This window comes from Orbilia oligospora (assembly GCF_000225545.1).
Source record: "Orbilia oligospora ATCC 24927 unplaced genomic scaffold scaffold00079, whole genome shotgun sequence".
NCBI lineage: Eukaryota > Fungi > Ascomycota > Orbiliomycetes > Orbiliales > Orbiliaceae > Orbilia > Orbilia oligospora.
The window spans coordinates 132,041-150,020 of record NW_011645636.1 but is presented as its reverse complement, the minus strand read 5'-3'; the positions used below and the strand labels follow the sequence as shown (position 1 = coordinate 150,020).

The following is a 17,980-nucleotide window of genomic DNA, read 5'->3' as shown; positions in this document are numbered from 1 at the left end:
AAGCAAGCGCTTTTATATAGAATTGATGTAAAACTCAAGGAAACTGTGCTTTGTGTGTTCGAAATACTTAAAAATATTCCCAATCATTGAAACCGGGCGATGTGGTGGCGCTCATCACGATTCTCTCCTCTTCTTCTGGCACCGGGCCTTCTGGGTCTACTGCAATTTTATCATAGTCTTCGTTGGAAGCCTTTGGGGGTTCAGGGCTCACGGCCTTCGTCGAACTTTCTGCTAGTGGCATGACTTCTTCTTCTTTTTTGGGTACCGTAGGCCCTTCCACCTTAGGTTTATGCTCCTCCGGCTTCGGCTCCTCCGGCTTCGACTCCTCCGGCTTACTAGATGTCGCTTCAGCGGCATGAACAACTAAAGGCTCTAGTTTATGTGGCTCTGATTCCACAGCAGTTGCAGGAGTAATCTCCACCCTGGGTGGCCCCTCTCTGGGCGGTTCAGCTTTCTGGACTTCCTGCATCGGTGGGGGAGTCGCTTGGATTGGCGGAGCTGAGATTATATCGCCAACAACAAAGCTGGTCGGGTGTACAGAAAACGAAGAAGGTTCCGGTTCCCTGCTCCTGGTATTGATGGGGGACATAACCTTGCTTTCCTGCTCTGGTATTCTCGAAGTTTGAATTGTTGGTGGCTCCATGTGACCACTCATAGGCTCCGGTTGCACGGGTTGGGCCTGTGCCACCGGTGCAGTAGAGGGTGGTGCGTATATGACCCTGGGCGGCGGTGATGGAGACGACGTTAGGTGAGGCCTTAGAGGTGGCGGAGAATCATCGCTAGTTTGTTGACGTTGGGAGGGTGTTAATTTGTGGTTTACTGGTGGGGTATATATGCTTTCTTCCTCGACGGGAGCGGCTCGCCTAATGGGTGGCGGTGATGGTGGTACAGCCAAAAACCGAGCTGTTGGTGGTGGAGGATTGGAAGCTTTCCTGGCTATTGCCACATTCTGCAGCGGCGCAACTTGTGGCGGCGGTATTCTAGAATTGATTTGACCTTGTGGTGCTTGCACAGTGATTGGCTGTTGCTGCTGAGGGTTCAGGGAACTGCCAGCCCCATTGACATAGGGTGTCGCGGATTGAACTTGCGATGATTGGTTGACAGAGTGATATTGTCCTGGAATGGGAACTACAACGTTTTGGCCTGGGTTAAAGACTGCCTGGCCGTTTGGTTGTGGGTAGATCTGAGGTTGTCCAGCAACTTGCGCAGGCTGCGTGGCAACTACTGGACTACTCTCCGTGTGGGTCCTACTAAAGAACGAACCCTTTCGGACCTTCTTCTCCTCGTGGGAATGCGAGTCCTAATATATTGTTAGCATGGGCTTCTGCAGGCAGAGAGGGTAGCGGGCTGCTTACAGTCGTCTTTATATCGCTGATCAACGCAGCGAAGCGATTTTTCTTCTTTGGTTCGGCAGCTGTATGAACAGAGCTTGAACTATCAACCGGGAAGCTTTGTTGTCTATTGATTCCTGGTTCTGGGCCGCCCTGTGTAACGGCCTGCCCATTCGGTGGCGGCCCTTGAACCTGCTGCTGGTGGTGGAATTCGTTCGCTCGGTCCTTGCCGACAACCAACTGGTCGAACTTCTTGAGTTGGTTTTGGAAGAATGAGGAATTTCTCTTTTCTGTTGTCCCCGAAGGCTGAGACGAAATAGTATGAATACTATGCCGAGGACTACCAGTCTCGCTTGGTCCAGGCACATTTGATGGAGAATGTGGCGCACCAGGGCTTGCTTTAAGCTTACCGAAAACACTTAGCCGAGACTTCTTAGCCTGATCGCTAGAAGCTGAGGATACTGATGGCTCGTATCCACCGGAGTTTTCTACCCTCAAATTGGGTTGCCCAGCACCCATTCCCCCATGGTGGATATGGCCCTCACCGGTGCCTGGCCGGAAAGAGGCATCTTGAGGTTCATGTGGGCGCGCTTGGGGAGGAGGAAAGGCACCCGGTGGGTAATTTCCCTCCGGAACCGGTGCGGGAATAGATGAAATGCGTTTCCGCGGGGGAGGGGGTTTCGAATTTGATATTCTTCTCAAAGGGGGTGGGCCATCGTCATCAAAGTTGCGGAGTGGTGGTGGACCCTGTGTACCGCCGGAAGTATTTGGCCTCTGTACACCTTGCCCTGTTGGAGGCTGGTGATCACCCTGTTTTGGTACTTGGACCGGCCTCACCGGCCCTTGCAAGTTGGTCTGAGAACTCTTCGTAGAATCTTCTTTTTGCTGTTGAATTTGCGATCTCGCCCTTAGATCGGGCACCGAATTCGAACTTGGTATATTGATTGCTTCCCCCAAGCTTGGTGATTTGTTCCCTTGCTGGAATGATAGAGGGGGCAAGAATTCATCCTGTTTTGGTATCACGAGTTTATTCGGCGGCGGTTGGTGGTCATGAGGAGCGCTGGCACCATTAGCAGGAAAGTGCGGAGAACCTTGTAAATGGCCCTGAGGGGGGGCCTGGGGACCTTGAGGCGGCACTTTAACGGGGCCCTGAGGAGTACTGAGGGAAGAACCTTGAAGAGGAGGAGGGGGGGGAGGGGGGCCCTGTTGGGTGTTATTAGGAGGGTACTTCTCATTCTGAGGGAGAGGTGCAGGAATAGCAGCTTGCTGCTGCTGCTGCTGCACATGTTGGGGAAGAATGATTTGGGGCGTAGGCTCCGCCGCAACATGTGATTCCACTTTATCTTTTTTACGGCCTAGGATATTCTTGAGCCTACCCTTGAGGCCAGATTTCTTCTTCCCATCAGCGTGATCCTCCTTTGAGGGCTCTGTAGTAGCAATTGATGGAGCTGGTTCGCTTTTGTTATTGTTCGGTTGGAAAACTTGACCATGTTGCTGACCTAGAGACGGGGATTGGGATGGCAGGTTTATAGCAGCTGCGTTTTGTGCTGGTGCCCCAAGATTCCGGTTGTCTTGGCTTTGCGAAGGTAGCCGCTGGCCCATTTGTGACGGGACGGCGTTCGTAGGGGCCGTCTTAGGTTTTTTCGGAGCCATGGGGTCGTTGGAGGCAGCCGTACTAGGCCTACTCCCAAGAACACCATCATCCAATCGACCCCAAGAGTTCCATTTAGCATTTTCATCGCTACTTTGTTGCACGAATAGATCGAATCGGCCTGATACTAAAGGATTGTTCCGAAGATCATGCATTCCTGGCCTAGTACTATTGTATGTCCATAGTTGGGCATTTTGGTTATTGATCTGTTGCACATGGTGAAGCCAAACCTGAAGGTCATGGGCTCCTTGTTGGCTCTGTTGTGCATGGATCTTCCTAGCTTTCTCCGAAGCAGCTATACGATCCTTAGAATCCGACAGAGCTAGAATGTCGCTAAGATTCAACAAAGTAGGGATTTCATTGAAATCCCTCTGCATCAAAAACGGCTTAACAGGGTGAACTGTATCCACAGGCGATGGAACATATTGTTCTGAAACGATAGACGGTTGGTACTCGGGCTCTTCCTGGATGGAAGGTTCATATTCGTGATTCTGTTCGCCAACAACACTCCGGGTTGGGGGTGTAAAAACGGGATCCTCCCCAGACTTGGATGGAGCACTGATATCCGATGCTGGAGGAGCAGGGTAGGTTTTAGTTGGACCTGTGAGCTTTGGTGAGTCTTTTAACTGTAGATGAGGGCGAGGGAACTAACCTTGTTTTGGGAACCTTTGGTATTGGGAATTCTCGAATGGCTGCGGACGATAATGTTCTTCACTGACATCAGAAACAGCGAGAGAGGCTGTGCGCTGAGGCATCTTTCCTTTGTAGCTTGCACTACGCCCGATTATGGGGCTATCGGGGCCTGAAACCGTATGAGAACCCTCAAAATGAGCGTCAACGTTTCTCATGTATTCGTTGGGCGTATCCGGAGTGTCTGGTTGTGATTCCGCATCAAGTCCTTTGAGAATAGCCCGACGGAGAGCCTCGCCTTCATCCAAATGCGACGCCGTACTGCTTGGTTCTGAGGGAGGTACCTCACGCGCAGCATTTGTTGGCGGCTTGATAGGCGGAACCGCGCCTGTTTCGATTAAACTATGGCGTATTGGAGAAGGCTGCCTTACCGGAGTATGGTTTTTTGGTGTTTCCTGCGCTTCCAATAATGGGGTTCCGGCTTCATACGGAGTAGACGCGACCGGCTGACTAACTGGGGTTTTCTGTAGTAAGAAATCTTTGAAGCTAGGCGCAGGCGGCGTCGAAGCCGGATGGCTTGAGAGTGGAGGGGTCGACCTTTCGGGTTCGATTGTTGGGTTACCACGGCTAGTCATAAAGTCCTTAAATGAAACAGGTGCGGACACTACTGCAGGGGCAACTGGAGCTGGTGACCCAGATGTTACTGGTGGACTAGATGCGAGACCAGTCGGAGTAGACTGAGGTGATCGTTTCAGAAACTCGGCAAAAGAAGTCGGTTGCGGGTTTCGACTTTCGGTTGACTGCATAGGCGACGCCGTGGTTGTAAAGGATGGAGTTTTTGAGTGGGTCGAAGATACATGGCTTGCGGGAGATATCGCCCTTTCAGAAGAAGGTCCTTGGATTATAACGGATTGCTCGATCTGAGTCGAAGTTGGTTGCGGGGTGTGAATTACCGGCTGTGTCACCTTTGTGATAAGGGGCTGAGATACTTCAGCAGCAAGCGGCATCTGTGTGGGCGGCTTTGTTGGAGACTGCGCCTGCGATGGTGACTGCGACGGTGACTGCGATATTGCCACGGGCGTCGCCATACCCCATGCTCCCCTTCTAGCTTCCTCGATAATCACCTCTTCCTCTTCGTCTTCTTCGAATCTACTGGGCGTTCCTTCACGCGATCGAACGTGGTTTTCAGTTTCCAGAGGGACATTATCCGGTTGTGTTGCTTGAGATGACTGAACATCTCCAATTGCCGTGGGGTGTGTTTGTGCTGCTGCCTCAGCCGGGGTTTCCGGTCGAGAAGATATGGCAAGGGAGGGTGACGTGGTTTGCTCCCGGGGTTGCAGCACTGGGGAATCAGTACGGATGATTGGATTTGTCTCAGGACCCTGATCCCTGTGCAGAGCGCTGGCTACAAAACTTGAGAATGTATTTGCGACAGAGCCAGTCACATCAGATACTTTTTCCACGATTGATTGCGGTTGCGGCTGTGGTGTCGCCGCCTCATCAGTAGGCGACGTGGGAGATACTAGCAGCTGGTTTTCATTCTCTGATTGCGGCGCAGCCTCAGGCTTTGATGGGGCTACAACGCCCGCATTGTGCATACCAACCTCATAGTCGCCCGGGTGGGATTCCAGAGGCGAATCAGAACCGATAGGATAAGTAACACCGTCGAAATTAAAGTCGCCGCCAGCGGTTGGGGACAAGGACCCTCTTCGCGGCGGGGTACTTGTATGGAAGAGCCCCCCTTCTTCATCGGAATCAGACTCATATCCTCGTGGTGGTTCTTGAACTGGCTCTGGGATTGTCAGGAAATGACCTGGTTGGGGCGGGGGCAGGGTAACGATATTGATGTTCCTATCAAAATCGTCGTTTGTACGCGCACCAAAGGGAATATTACTATGTCCGGGTGATATACTGTAGATATCATTGCGTTCGGGACTATCACTCAGCGGCGAGGGGGGCTGTTCCTCAATTCGAGGTGGTGGTGGGTAAGCGTTCCCTTCCTGTACGTTCACCTCGGGGCTTGTAGCGGGCTGTGGGCTGATAATCTCAAACTGAGGTACTGGTGTGGTCTCACGATGGATCTGTGGTGGTAGTGGAGACTCTTCCTTTGGCTGAGGGGTACCGGTCTCCGCTATACTCGGGGCTGGTTGCGACGGTTCTACTAGCTTCTCTATTATGACCGGCTCTGACACCTCGTAGCTACCGGTATCCACAGTGAGTATTGGGGTATTCGAAATATTCTGATTTGCAGCAGCATATATGTCTGCAGGACGTCGTAGAGTTGGAGAACCACCGATCGGACTAGCGCTCGCAAATGATTCCGGCTGCTTAGTGGATGCTATACTGTTTCCCTCGTTTGCAGCAATATTATTCGCTCTGGAATCATCCACAATAGCAGCCGGGTGGGAAACAATGGGCGCGGTATTATATTCGAATGGGCTCGTAGACTGCACAATTTGAACAGGACCGGATGGACTCGACACCGCAGGCTCTACATATTCGTTTTCATGCTGGACCCGTTTATAGGGCTCTCGATCTTTATCCATCTTGCTAGGTTTGCGCTGGATACCCGATGAGCTATATCGCTGACTCGCCGACGCGACGGGCGTAGTTCCTTGCCGAATCAGCGGTTTGGGGGTTTCCTCCTGGGCTTCGTGGTTCGGATACGATTCCTGCGAGACAGGTTGGGTCGAACTCCGGGAGAGAGAAAAGTCCTGGCTCCCATACTGCGACTGACCGGCTCCGTATGCGCCCCCGTACTGACTGCTGTGCGATCTTTGTTGCGATTGGTATGGCGAACTGTATATGTCGCTGTTGTACTCATCCTCGTACTCGTCTCCCCAATCGTCTCCATCATAATTATGAGCCTTTGCGGCAGTCCATCGCGTTGATTTGGCTCGAGTCGGGTTCTGAGCAAAGCGAGTAGGATCAAGATTGTTCGACGGGGCCTCTTTGTATCTAATGCGCGGGTTCCAAGATTACGGAGTTAGTTTAAATGGTCAGGAATGCAAGAGCCCCACCGTTGTTCGCCAGGAACAGAGACCTACCGATTATTATAGGTCATTTTACGAGTGATTTAAAGACTTCAGCGCATCACTCGACGGCCGATTCCTATTCTTTTTCTTTTTTTTTGGTTTGTTCGTTCGTATTGATGTAGTTTTCTAGTTCTGAAGCCGGCTGGTGTTTCTGTCGTTCATCAAGCCGCCTCTTTGCGACTTCCGAATCTGCGAAAGTTGGAGCAATGTCGAAAGAGTATGGACGCCACGACCTGAGGACAGCGGCCACGACGGCGCAAAAAATGAGGTTGACGGTCACTTGGGATGAGACGATAGTTGTCTTCCGTGAGGTATCGGACGAAGTCGAGATTGAATTTCGCAGCAGAAGCAGAAGCAGCAGCAGCCCGCTTCGAACGTTTCCCGTGGGCAACCAGAGTTTCCGGTGCAGCTGAAACACCCTGAGGCTGAAGGGAAAACAAGGCAGCCAAACCAGAACGGAACAGACCAGAACAGACAGGCTCCAGCCGGGTCGAGTCGAGTCGAGTCGAGTCGAGTCGAAGCCAATCAATAAAGTCGCAGACCAACCAAACAGAAGGTATGTAAGTACGCGAAAGGACACAGGGGAAATGACCAACCAAACGGGTATTGTAAAAAGGATACAAAAGAAGTACAATAAAAGATTAAAATAAAATAGAATAGAATAAGATAGAATAATAAAAAAAGTAGAATATCAGAAAAAAAAAAGAAGCGATCGATGATGATGATGATGATGATGATGATGATAGTGGCGACCCGACGGCTGCTCGGTACTTAGTAAGTTTTACAGGCAATGTCAACTTGCTCCGTATATCTGAAGAAGTCAGTAATTTAGTCCATGCACACTTACATAGTAATTACATGAAAGGGAGGCTTAAATCTGACACGGGTTTTTGCCATGGCCGGGTCAGGTCCCACAATGGCCTTGGCTAAGTAAGTTGATGTGATTAATATCAGAAGGATCGTATGGATCTTGTGGGATGCGCTGCGCCCCGCTAATATAATCCCGTCATAGCGCCTGTTGTTTATTCAAATACATCAATTACATAATATAGTATTGGTCCAATCCTTTGTATTTTATCTAAGCACTTAGATCCACAATCATGAGAGTTCTTAATTTCAGAATAGCAATGTAAGTACAGTCAAGTGTTTAAAATTTTTTTGCATTGCATTGGCCCCGGAGCTGAGATCGAATTAATTTGAATTCGAGTACTGAAATGTCACACAGTACGGCCTGCCCAAAACGGAAAAGCGACATTGACAACGCACTTTCAACTCCTCCTCCTCAACCTCAATAACCACAAACTTGACCAGTCTCAGAATATGTATAAATATAATGGTGATAATGATGATAACTCCTTAGCTCAATGCATAGATCCCTCTTGCCTTTGCCGGTAACTTCCTTCGTTTGGCACTCCGACGACAATAAGGACAATCCGTATTCATACGAAACGTCTGTCCGACTTCGAAGGAATCACAACTTCCCATCTTTTTGTTTGTATCGCACCTGGTCGGCGTCGGAAGAAGATAAGAATCCCCACACTCGTAGCAGTGAAGTGAAATATTGCACATCTTGATGGCCTTGTCTTCAAAATGTATATATCTCCTTCTCGAGTTGGTTGGTCAGATTAAGTGTAGATAAAGAGACCTTGCGTGATCGATTCGACTGTGGTTTTGTTTCCGAAGAGAGTCTTTTCTCAAAAAAATAATCGAGCTAAAAATGGAACAAATGTTAACATTCGGACTGTCTCCTACTATACCTTAGATCCGCTGTAGTCTAGTTATACGCTTGAGGTGACAGATACTCACAAATTCTTGGATTTTGGGGGACTTATTGTGCAAGCTACATCTTCTCATGTCCACCGTGGGCAGTCTTTATTTATGCTGCTACGTGAGCACTAGTATCCATCACAATCAACCACTTCGATCGCAATATCGCATAAAAATATCCTATAGCATTCTCCTCCTTCTCCTCCTCCTCTAGCTCTCTTTGTCTCTTTGGATGACAATAATGGTATGGGTAAACATGGATCTTTCTTTGTTCTCCCTGTCCCGAAAACTTCGTGGCACGGCTGATGCCATGTCGCGGCGCCCTTTTGCCAATTAAAATCGATACAGAAGAAAATTTATAGATCGAATACAGGATTTACAGCGTTGGAATCCGGGGTTCACAAGCGTCTTAATGGTAAACAATAGATTTTAAAATAAATTTGCGTAGCTACAGCCTATTAAATTTTCAGTGCAGCGTCAAAAATATGCGTAAGGCTGAACTTTGTGTCCACTTAAATCGCAACCACCCGGCTATCACATACCAGTCGGGATACCGACCAGGGTTGTATCCAGCACGATCGGTCTCAATGCCTTATGGTCAATGCACGAATTGTTGGCATAGATCCGGCTAAGCACATAAAACTTCGATGTACGTACGTTGAACAACATCAATAGAAACTCTCCAGTGTTACGCCGCAAGCTAGTAGAGTCAAAGAAATCCCCCTCGCTAACTATCTCAATTTCAACCTCTAGAGGCAGGGATGATAAAGAAACATGGATTCTAACAACAGTAGTAGTATTTAACTTTACGCTCGCGCCGGAACAAGGTAGTGTAGTCATTATAATATGGTACCATGGTGATCACGGTCGTAGCCGGCAATTTTGTTTTTGAGGGTAGTATTCCTCTCTCGATACTACATGCTATGGCGCTACATATACATCGATCGTGATGCATGTGCACGCCATATGCATTTCGACGTGGCCTTCAAAAGTTAACTGGTGCATGTGGCACAGTATAGTTATATATTAATTACGAGTCGTTCTAGCTTACAGGGGCATACTAAGCTTATAAGTCAGTATGTAGATATACCTATACCAACAAGTTTTTGGTTAAAACCCGTGAGGTCCACTGCCAACATTGACATCGCGATATCGCGATATAGCGCATGTGCATCATCCCAGGGTGACGACATCACGGTACACAATTTGGTATGGATTTAATATAACAATTCATTGACGAGATATCTAGATAAGCTATAGGTACCCAGAACCAAGTCATCGGGATAAGTATATACTTATATATATTGCAGTTAATTTGATTATGCTAGCAACTAATCTAATTTACGTATACTGAATGCAGACCTTATACACTTTTGAGAAAAGAGAGCTAGAGAAATAAAACAAGTATGCAGAGGCGCTAATGCGAGTCAGAAAGATACAGTTCACCACCCTAACCACCCGCACAGTACCAACTCCGTACAACTACCTAACCAAGTAGGTATTCGGCTTTTTGATATCCCCACAACCTACTTAAGTTAGGTACTTAAGTAATTATCGATATTCAAATTGCCAGTTAACCAACCAACGAAAAGATAAGAACCAATAGCCATAATTACATATACCCTGGCTGAAAATAATTAGTTATAACCATCATGCGTGAAAAATAATCATATCCAAGAAAAAGTAAAGACACCCGCAGTCGTGTGTACAAGCTAGATGAAATAAAAAATAAAAACAAGGAAAACATATTGATGTAGACGTGGAGTGACAGTCTATTATGGTGATTATCTTTTTCCAAATACACTTTCGAGTTTCCTGCGAAGGCGCTCGGCTTTCTCTCTGACGCTACTTTTGCTGGAATGGCTCTCGTCAGAATCGGAGCCTCTTCTAGAATTCCGATATCTCGAATTCTTGAACCTGCCCCATTGTGTCGGAGCCGGTAACTCTGGTTCGGGGTCCCATTCGAAGAAAGAGGATGCTAGAAGGCTCTTTCCGAGGGATTTTTCTACACTTGGTGTAGATGGAGAAGATCTCGATGGACAAAGGGTAGTCGTACTCATGATATGCCTCGGGATCTGTAGCGAGTTTCCCGGTTGGCTTGTTGTTCGATATAATTGAATCGAAGGTGGTGGAGGAGCTGAATCATAGTCGTCCAAAGTTTCTACTAGATAGCACGAAGATGTGTCTGTCCCAAAATCTCTTTCGTCTTCTTCAACATCCGTGGAGTTTGAATCAGAAGAACAGTAGGTTACGAACTCCGGAGATCTGGGAATAGCTGCCCTGATAGCTGGTCTTGGGATACTAATCGCTGGGATGTCGAAAACTCCCAAAGTCTGATATTCCTCATACAATGGGCAAAATGGTGGGGATGGTGGAGGAGTTAAAGTAGGAGATGGCGGGGGGGCTGGGGGGACTTGGAGGTTGACTCGCTTGAAGGCACTCATTGACAATACTAGAGGTGCGGGTGTAGAACAAGATCTTGCATTTGCATTTGGTCTTGGAAGTAAGGCTTGCTTAGAGGTAGTATTGAGGAAAGGTCGTGATTCGGTTCTCTGGGCCGAATGAATAGCTCTATGTGGTTTATTGTAGTGCGCCGTTCTCTTGTTATAACTCGCCTGGGGAACAGTGGTTTGATAGATCTCGGTATCAAGATCATCAGCGTATTTATCTAGAATAGGCCAATCGATTTCGAAATCTTCCGTGTCTGGAATCCGAGCATCGAAGTTTATATTACTCCTTCCATACGAAGGAATCCAAAGAGGGTGACCTTCTGAGAACAATCTGCAGCTGTCGGTATCCAGATGATAGGAATGCTGATAAGGGGGTTGGCGATTGGGTGCCATCTTGAATATATGTTCGGGCATAGAGAAGAAAGAGGGGGGGGGAAAACGAGAACTTGGATTCGAATCGTCAGGAATGATAAGCTTAAGAGGAAAGCGAGGCGATTTGAACGGTCGAGGAATGTAACGGACCCACAGAAATCCGTGGAAAAGAAATGTATGCTCAGCTCGAAACGGTCCGACCCTGGGATCACTAACTACTTAGATACCTACTTAGGTATTTGTATACTGGATAGATGGGTGATGGATGGATGGACGGGTAGAAGATATCTGATAGATATTATATTGAAACCATCAGAGGTATGGACGAAGCTAAGAATCAGATCGAGATTCCAGGTAATTGATTAGGCATAGGAAGGGGGAAGTCCAGTTGGTATATATAAAAACCGATCTAGTGCCCATGCCAGATCCCGAGTAAGAGTCTTGTGGATGCCGTGGAGTCCCCTGTGCTTTCGTTTAGGGTCCCTCTCTTCCTCCTCTGCCTCCTCCTCGCCATCACGCATGCATTGCAGCAATAGAACTTAACTCGAAGCCACCGTCTGTCACATTATTATTCTTTTGCTTTTTTCATACGATAGGAAGTCTGAATCGGATGAAGGGACCGACCGTCTAGACTCAGACTGTTGTCTGGCACGGTACCATTGAGCGGATTGCATCGATTGCCATGGCCATTGCATACATGCATACACAACATCCAACGGGCGGCTTCACTAGCTTCTACCGCATTACCAAGCCGCAGATCAAGCAACGGCAATAGAAACCCATGAAATTTGGAGGGGGGGCAGGTGAAGGCCCATGCAATCGAGGGGTACAAGTTGATGGGATCAGAAACAAGACTATTCAATGTTGGAATCGATTAAACTGCCCTTGCCGAAGATGTGTTGCTTGCAAAGCAATGCAACAGCCCTTTTCACGGTTTGTCAACATCCCCAGATGACTTAGAAGGTCATGACCAGTACTTGTACTTATTTCCTTCAAGTATATACTTGGACAATTGAGGAGTCTGGTGACGAGACAAGGTACTTAGGTGCTTTCTAAGCATGCAGTGGAGTGGTATAGTACATGTAATAGGTACATGCACATACACATACACGCTGGGTAGATCCAATACCTATCTTTCTCTTCTTCTCGCAGACCTTAGCCTTCGTAGCGAAGGACCCTTTGGAAGACCCTTTGCTTACTCTTGCTCTTGCCTACTTACTTAGTAGGTAGTAGATAGTCGACTACACTACTTCTTACTTGAGTACCCGAGTCACGTCAGGTCGGCATACAAGCCGGTTCCGCAACGGAAGGGCAGCCAGACTTGAATGCAAGGAGGCGAGACTCGAACAACAAAAACCAAAAGGTTACATACATGTACCTCCAGCCTTTCGAATCTGTGGAAATTCACTCATGTAAGTATGCGCTATCATGTATCAACCTTCGAGCTAACATGTGCTCTCGAATAGGTGCTTTTTTGTCACAACTCGATTCGAAGCTTTAGCATAAGAGGATTGCTACATGATAAAGCAGAGCGTTTTACTGGCTGATCTGTGGGTGCAAGTATAAAGCTCGCGAAGAGAGACAAATCCGAGTTGAGATATCTTTCAGTTCGATTAGCGAGGGCTCACAAAAACAGCCACCATGCAAGTCTTCGGTTGAGGACAAATTCTAGACCATCCATCTGGAATTATCGTGATCCCACCAAAGTGTGGATAGCTTCTTCCCCACTGGCCACTTTCGACTACTAATATATGTAGCTAATCGCTAAAAAGACTGCCACCGGTTCGCTAGACCCATGGTGAACTTCCCGGTAATAGGGATAAGGATATTTGTTACCAACATTTCACTTGGTTGGAATTAAAACGGGTCGTCCGTGGCTCATCTTATGGGATAAGCGAGACCAGTTTCCTGATCAGTGATCCCGTTTGTTATCCGTATGCTACTTTCCGCTTATACATACATCCATTTACCATTCCTCATGCCTCCCATCGGGTCGATTGGCGGGTAAAAGGGAAGAGCAATGAATCTTTCGCTATTTCCGAACAAATCCGCCGATTCTAAAAGCTTAAAAGGTCAGTTGATGATTGTGGGGGAATGTGTTGGGCCTGGTCCCTCGACTCGATTTCGGAATCAGGTTATAATTAGCACAAAAACGAATCGAAAGGGAACTCGATGTCGGGTTTCCTACCGACCCCTGGCACCGAAGGGCTTCGTTTCAACGCGAGATCGATGCGCGGGTGTAAATTTGTGATACAGCCTCATGAGATGTGTGTATCAGGCCACGGAGCAGTCGTGATTGGTGCAATGTCGCACTAAGTGACAGACGTCGACACAGGCGTAAAGCAAGGTACACGGACAGTGCGTGTTTATATCAAAGACTAAATGCCTTGTTTACAGCAGATAGATATAAAAAAGCTTCAACACTGGGTACACCTGCATTCTTAGCTCGATCTGACTACAGGATGGCGAGGTGGGAGTGCGTCATCCCTTGGATGAGGCACGACCAGTCAAATCATTTTTTTTTATTTTTTAAATGCATATTGATGCAGGGCTCTAGGGAGCCCTCGAGGGATTGAAACAAAGCCGGATTCATTATAGGTATGATCGAATGACATTAAACCCGGTAGATGGGAAGATACTATTTACATACATACATACATACATACATAGTACATATCTGCCCCATCTAGCTGAAAATCCCCAAATCGAGATGGTTAATTAAACCTACCCCACATATATATAGATAAGTACTTACTTACATAAGTAAATATCCAATCGCTCGATCGTCCATATGGCCATCCACAAGAACTAAAATTCGAATCGAGCAAATGTCCCGGGTGGAAGCGAGACTTGAGCGACCTGTGTTGGATTTTGTCCGAATGTGTGTTCCGCCCACCAGCCTCAGCCCAAATACCTAATACTTACTTACTTAGACACCTCAGGGGGTTTATTATAATCCAATCACCTACTGATTTACCTATATCTACTAGTACTATAGTAAGTAGTAGGTACTGATTGCATCCGAGGCTAAAGTATTACCCGCCTTCGCAGTGGTAGATGTCTACAAGGTAAGAAGTAAGTTTTGGATTCGACACCTTTAACTGCTGTGCATTTTAATTCGTTTTGTGTGCCAGCCCCCTAATCCGCAGGGGGCACTGCCGCCGTCTTATGTTGGAGTTTAGTTAAGTTTCCCTCTTCCCTTTCTCCATCTTTGCTTTCGTTTCCTAAATCTTCAACATCGGCGCCGTCGGGTTATCTATCCTTTTTCTTCTACTCTTCTACTTCAAATAGCCTGTTAACATTGCATCGGCTTTCTGTATACTTACTTACTTACCTACCTATCATTAACCTATTAATTATCCAGCATCAGATCTGATTTTAAGCGGAACCTAACGCAGGCGTTCAAAAACAACACTTGTTCTCTTCAACATTCTTTCGGCCTCATCGCCACCACCTCAGACCAACAAAAAATAGAAAGACCGCCCGGCTACTCTAGATAACCCCCCTTAAACCCCTCCACTTTCCACCAGACCACGACGGCGGGAAGAAACCCGAGGAAGTTAAATAGAATCCATACATATCCTTCCTATAATAATATCATTATCATCATGGCCGTTCAGGATAGAACACAGGAGTTCCGGTCGTGCGTAACAACGGCTACACGCCGACTGCCGACCGCTTCTGCCAGTCGCAACAATCTCCTGTCGGGCGCCTCTGTCCCATTACTTGCCAACGATGGCGAGAAAAAGAGACTTTCTAGAGGAGAATTTGCACGACAGGCTGCGGATATCGGGAAGAAGATCACGGCTACCACTGGGAAACTCGAGAGACTGGCTTTGCGTGAGTATCACATGGCATCAGCTGAATATATCGGCCATCCGTGTATTAATATGAACATCAATAGTGGCAAAACGCAGGACCCTCTTCGACGACAGGCCTGTCGAAATCGCAGAGTTGACTTATATCATCAAACAAGATCTCTCTGCGATCAATCAATCAATCTCTGCCCTTCAGACCCTCAACAGATCGAACCCTCCGGCTCAACAACAAGTTGGCGAACATTCAAAGAATGTGGTTGTTATGTTGCAAGGGAAACTGGCTGATGTTTCAGTCGGCTTCAGGGAAGTTCTCGAGGTCAGAACGAAGAACATCCAGAAGGGCAGGGAAAGGACCGAGAACTTCGTTAGCAGTGTGAAGGGGGGCCTCAACGATCAGGGTATGCGACAACGATGTACGGTCGATAGAATATTTCATTTTTCGTCACGAAGCAATGCTAACATAATTCTCTCCTTTCACAGCACAAGGCCTTTCCAAATCCCATTCTCCGCTTTATGCGACACCATCTCGTACCCCGCTTCCGCAATCCGACCTCCTCAGCTTAGAGCCAAGCATTGAACAACAGCAACAACAAGCTCTCCTGTTAGAGGAACAGCCCTCCGACCAATCCTATCTGAACAGCCGATCCGATGCCATTGCAGCTATTGAATCTACTATTCACGAATTAGGTGGTATATTCGCACAGTTGGCGGAAATGGTCTCTCAACAAACAGAGATGATCCAAAGAATCGATGCAAATACGGAGGATGTTGTGTCTAACGTCAGTGGAGCGCAGCGTGAATTACTGAAGTACTGGGGTAGGGTCAGCAGCAATCGCTGGCTTGTCGTCAAAATGTTCGGAATCCTTATGATCTTTTTCCTGTTGTGGGTTCTCGTCAGCTAGATGTTGAAAGCCTGGAGTTATCTTTCAGTTGAAATTAGGCGTTTGGAAGGCTAGCATTTGCCGGTGTTTGATGATTGTTCCGACCTCTCCTTTCTGGTATTTCTTAGTGTATAACGGCTTTTCCTGATGCTTCGATTGTTTCGTGTTTCTTCTTCGTCTTCTCTTTTCGCCCTAACTTCTTTAATTACCCTTTCTTCAATGTCCATATTCAGTCATGACATAGGCTTTTTAATACGATTCGGATTCCTCGGTCCCGTTTATATTCATTGAATTTGCATTTGTAATAAACACCAGAATCGTATGACTTTGCCAGGTTTATAAAACTTTCTAATCTTCAACAAACAACACCAATTGAACCCGTAAAATGTCAACTCTTGCAAGGTCCGTATCAAGGCCGTCACTGGCTGCACGATTAGCACTGTCCACGCCTGCTTCGAGCATCTGTGAGAATGTATTGGCCCCGGGAGTACGCCGGCGAATCTCCACCATACACAGGTCGCAAACCTCGCCGCTCCGTCCCGCGATATGTTCCCCACGCTCAAACGTGAGAACCTTTTCAACAAGCCCTCGATCGGAGAAATGGGGCATGTTCAAGACTGTACAAGAAGCCGAGGCGCGACATAAATCAGGCGTGAGTTTTTTATCCTGCAGTCTACAGTCGGAAGTTTAGGGATTGGTGCTAAAGGTTCCCGTTCACCATAGCCGTTCTCATTCCGCGCCGGTGCACTTTTTGTTCTTACTGGTGTCGGTTTGTACAGCTACTTCACATACGAGAAGGGCCGTATGGAAAGAATGCGTGTCACAGAGAGCCATAAAGGTGTGGGTAAAGCGAGAATAGGAGGGGAATTCACCCTGACAGATCAGAACGGGCAGAGGATCACGGACAAGGAAGCCAGAGATGGCAAGTTCAGTCTGGTACGGGCCCTCAGAGATCCATACGCGCAGGGTTCAGGCGTTCTAAAGACAACCATTGATTTATTCGGGAATATAGGTCTACTTTGGTTTCACTCACTGTCCGGATATATGTCCTGAAGAGCTCGACAAAATGGCTGTCATGATCGATAGTACGCAGCCCCAAAAGTCATATACTAAGCAGCCCCGGTTCTAACAGTACTAGAGGTCTATGAAAAACGCGGGAAGAGCCTTCAGCCGATATTTATAACATGCGACCCCGCTCGAGATACACCCAAAGTGGTACGCCTGCCATTCCCCTACCTATCAACTTACCTAGATGCATATACCTAGATCTTGTTTGACGACCCTTTCTAACCAGAGCCGGGCGTATAGATGAAAGAATATCTTAATGAATTTCATCCAGCCTTGGTTGGTCTTACTGGCACTTATGATGAGATCAAGGATGTCTGCAAAAAGTACCGAGTTTACTTTTCTACGCCGAGAGATCTGAAAGAGGGGATGGACTACCTTGTGGACCACTCGATATACTTTTATCTGATGGGTATGATGCTCCACGATATATATATTTGACAGCTGCTAACAAAGGCTATAGATCCAGATGGTAATTTCGTAGAGGCGCTTGGTCGTCAGCATACCGCCCACCAAGCGGCTGATATTATAAGCACACATATTGGAGACTGGAAAGGCCCAGTGAAAATTGATGCTTAATGCATTGCATTGATAGAGCCAATTATTTGCAACCCTGGACCATGATCTGTAAATACTCAAATTTCAAGTGTATATTAGTATGTATATAAATTATCTAGCTTATTCAAGGCAATTGCAATTGGCTCCGGGGAGCTTAAATCAAAAGTCGGCTTTCGGCTGAAGAATCTTAGTCGGCGCCGGGGTTAACGTGGGCAAGTCGCTTACAGTCACGGCGTCGGCCGGTACAAAAACCGAAGTAGAAAAAGGTCGTGAGATGCCCAACATCAACATTCCATTCCACCAGAATCCTGCGATGAGGTTACTCGGCATCAGACTTCCAGCTCTACAAAGCTCATCTACTTGGATTAGATGATGCTCTCGAAATACCGGTCGCTTCAAAAACGTTGTTTGGATCCGGCTGC

The 17,980-nt window shown here is 47.4% G+C and overlaps 4 protein-coding genes across 4 annotated transcripts; 2 read left to right on the top strand and 2 right to left on the bottom strand.

Annotated features, from left to right (window-relative positions):
• Window positions 1-67: 67 nt before the first annotated feature.
• Window positions 68-6,676, bottom strand: AOL_s00079g57 (uncharacterized protein; the record flags this gene model as incomplete). Its single annotated transcript, XM_011123932.1, has 4 exons — window positions 68-1,300; window positions 1,356-3,583; window positions 3,635-6,570; window positions 6,660-6,676. 4 exons carry the CDS (start codon window positions 6,674-6,676, stop codon window positions 68-70), a joined length of 6,414 nt encoding a protein of 2,137 aa, XP_011122234.1.
• A 3,522-nt stretch (window positions 6,677-10,198) lies between these two features.
• AOL_s00079g56 (uncharacterized protein) lies at window positions 10,199-11,257 on the bottom strand (the record flags this gene model as incomplete). Its single annotated transcript, XM_011123931.1, has 1 exon — window positions 10,199-11,257. One exon carries the CDS (start codon window positions 11,255-11,257, stop codon window positions 10,199-10,201), a length of 1,059 nt encoding a protein of 352 aa, XP_011122233.1.
• A 3,587-nt stretch (window positions 11,258-14,844) lies between these two features.
• On the top strand, window positions 14,845-15,956 carry AOL_s00079g55 (uncharacterized protein; the record flags this gene model as incomplete). Its single annotated transcript, XM_011123930.1, has 3 exons — window positions 14,845-15,076; window positions 15,141-15,452; window positions 15,535-15,956. The coding sequence occupies 3 exons, from the start codon at window positions 14,845-14,847 to the stop codon at window positions 15,954-15,956; spliced, it is 966 nt and encodes a 321-aa protein (XP_011122232.1).
• Window positions 15,957-16,320: 364 nt separating this feature from the next.
• On the top strand, window positions 16,321-17,579 carry AOL_s00079g54 (uncharacterized protein; the record flags this gene model as incomplete). The annotated part of the gene is made up of 6 exons (XM_011123929.1): window positions 16,321-16,587; window positions 16,659-16,871; window positions 16,948-17,020; window positions 17,074-17,150; window positions 17,244-17,412; window positions 17,464-17,579. 6 exons carry the CDS (start codon window positions 16,321-16,323, stop codon window positions 17,577-17,579), a joined length of 915 nt encoding a protein of 304 aa, XP_011122231.1.
• Window positions 17,580-17,980: the final 401 nt, after the last annotated feature.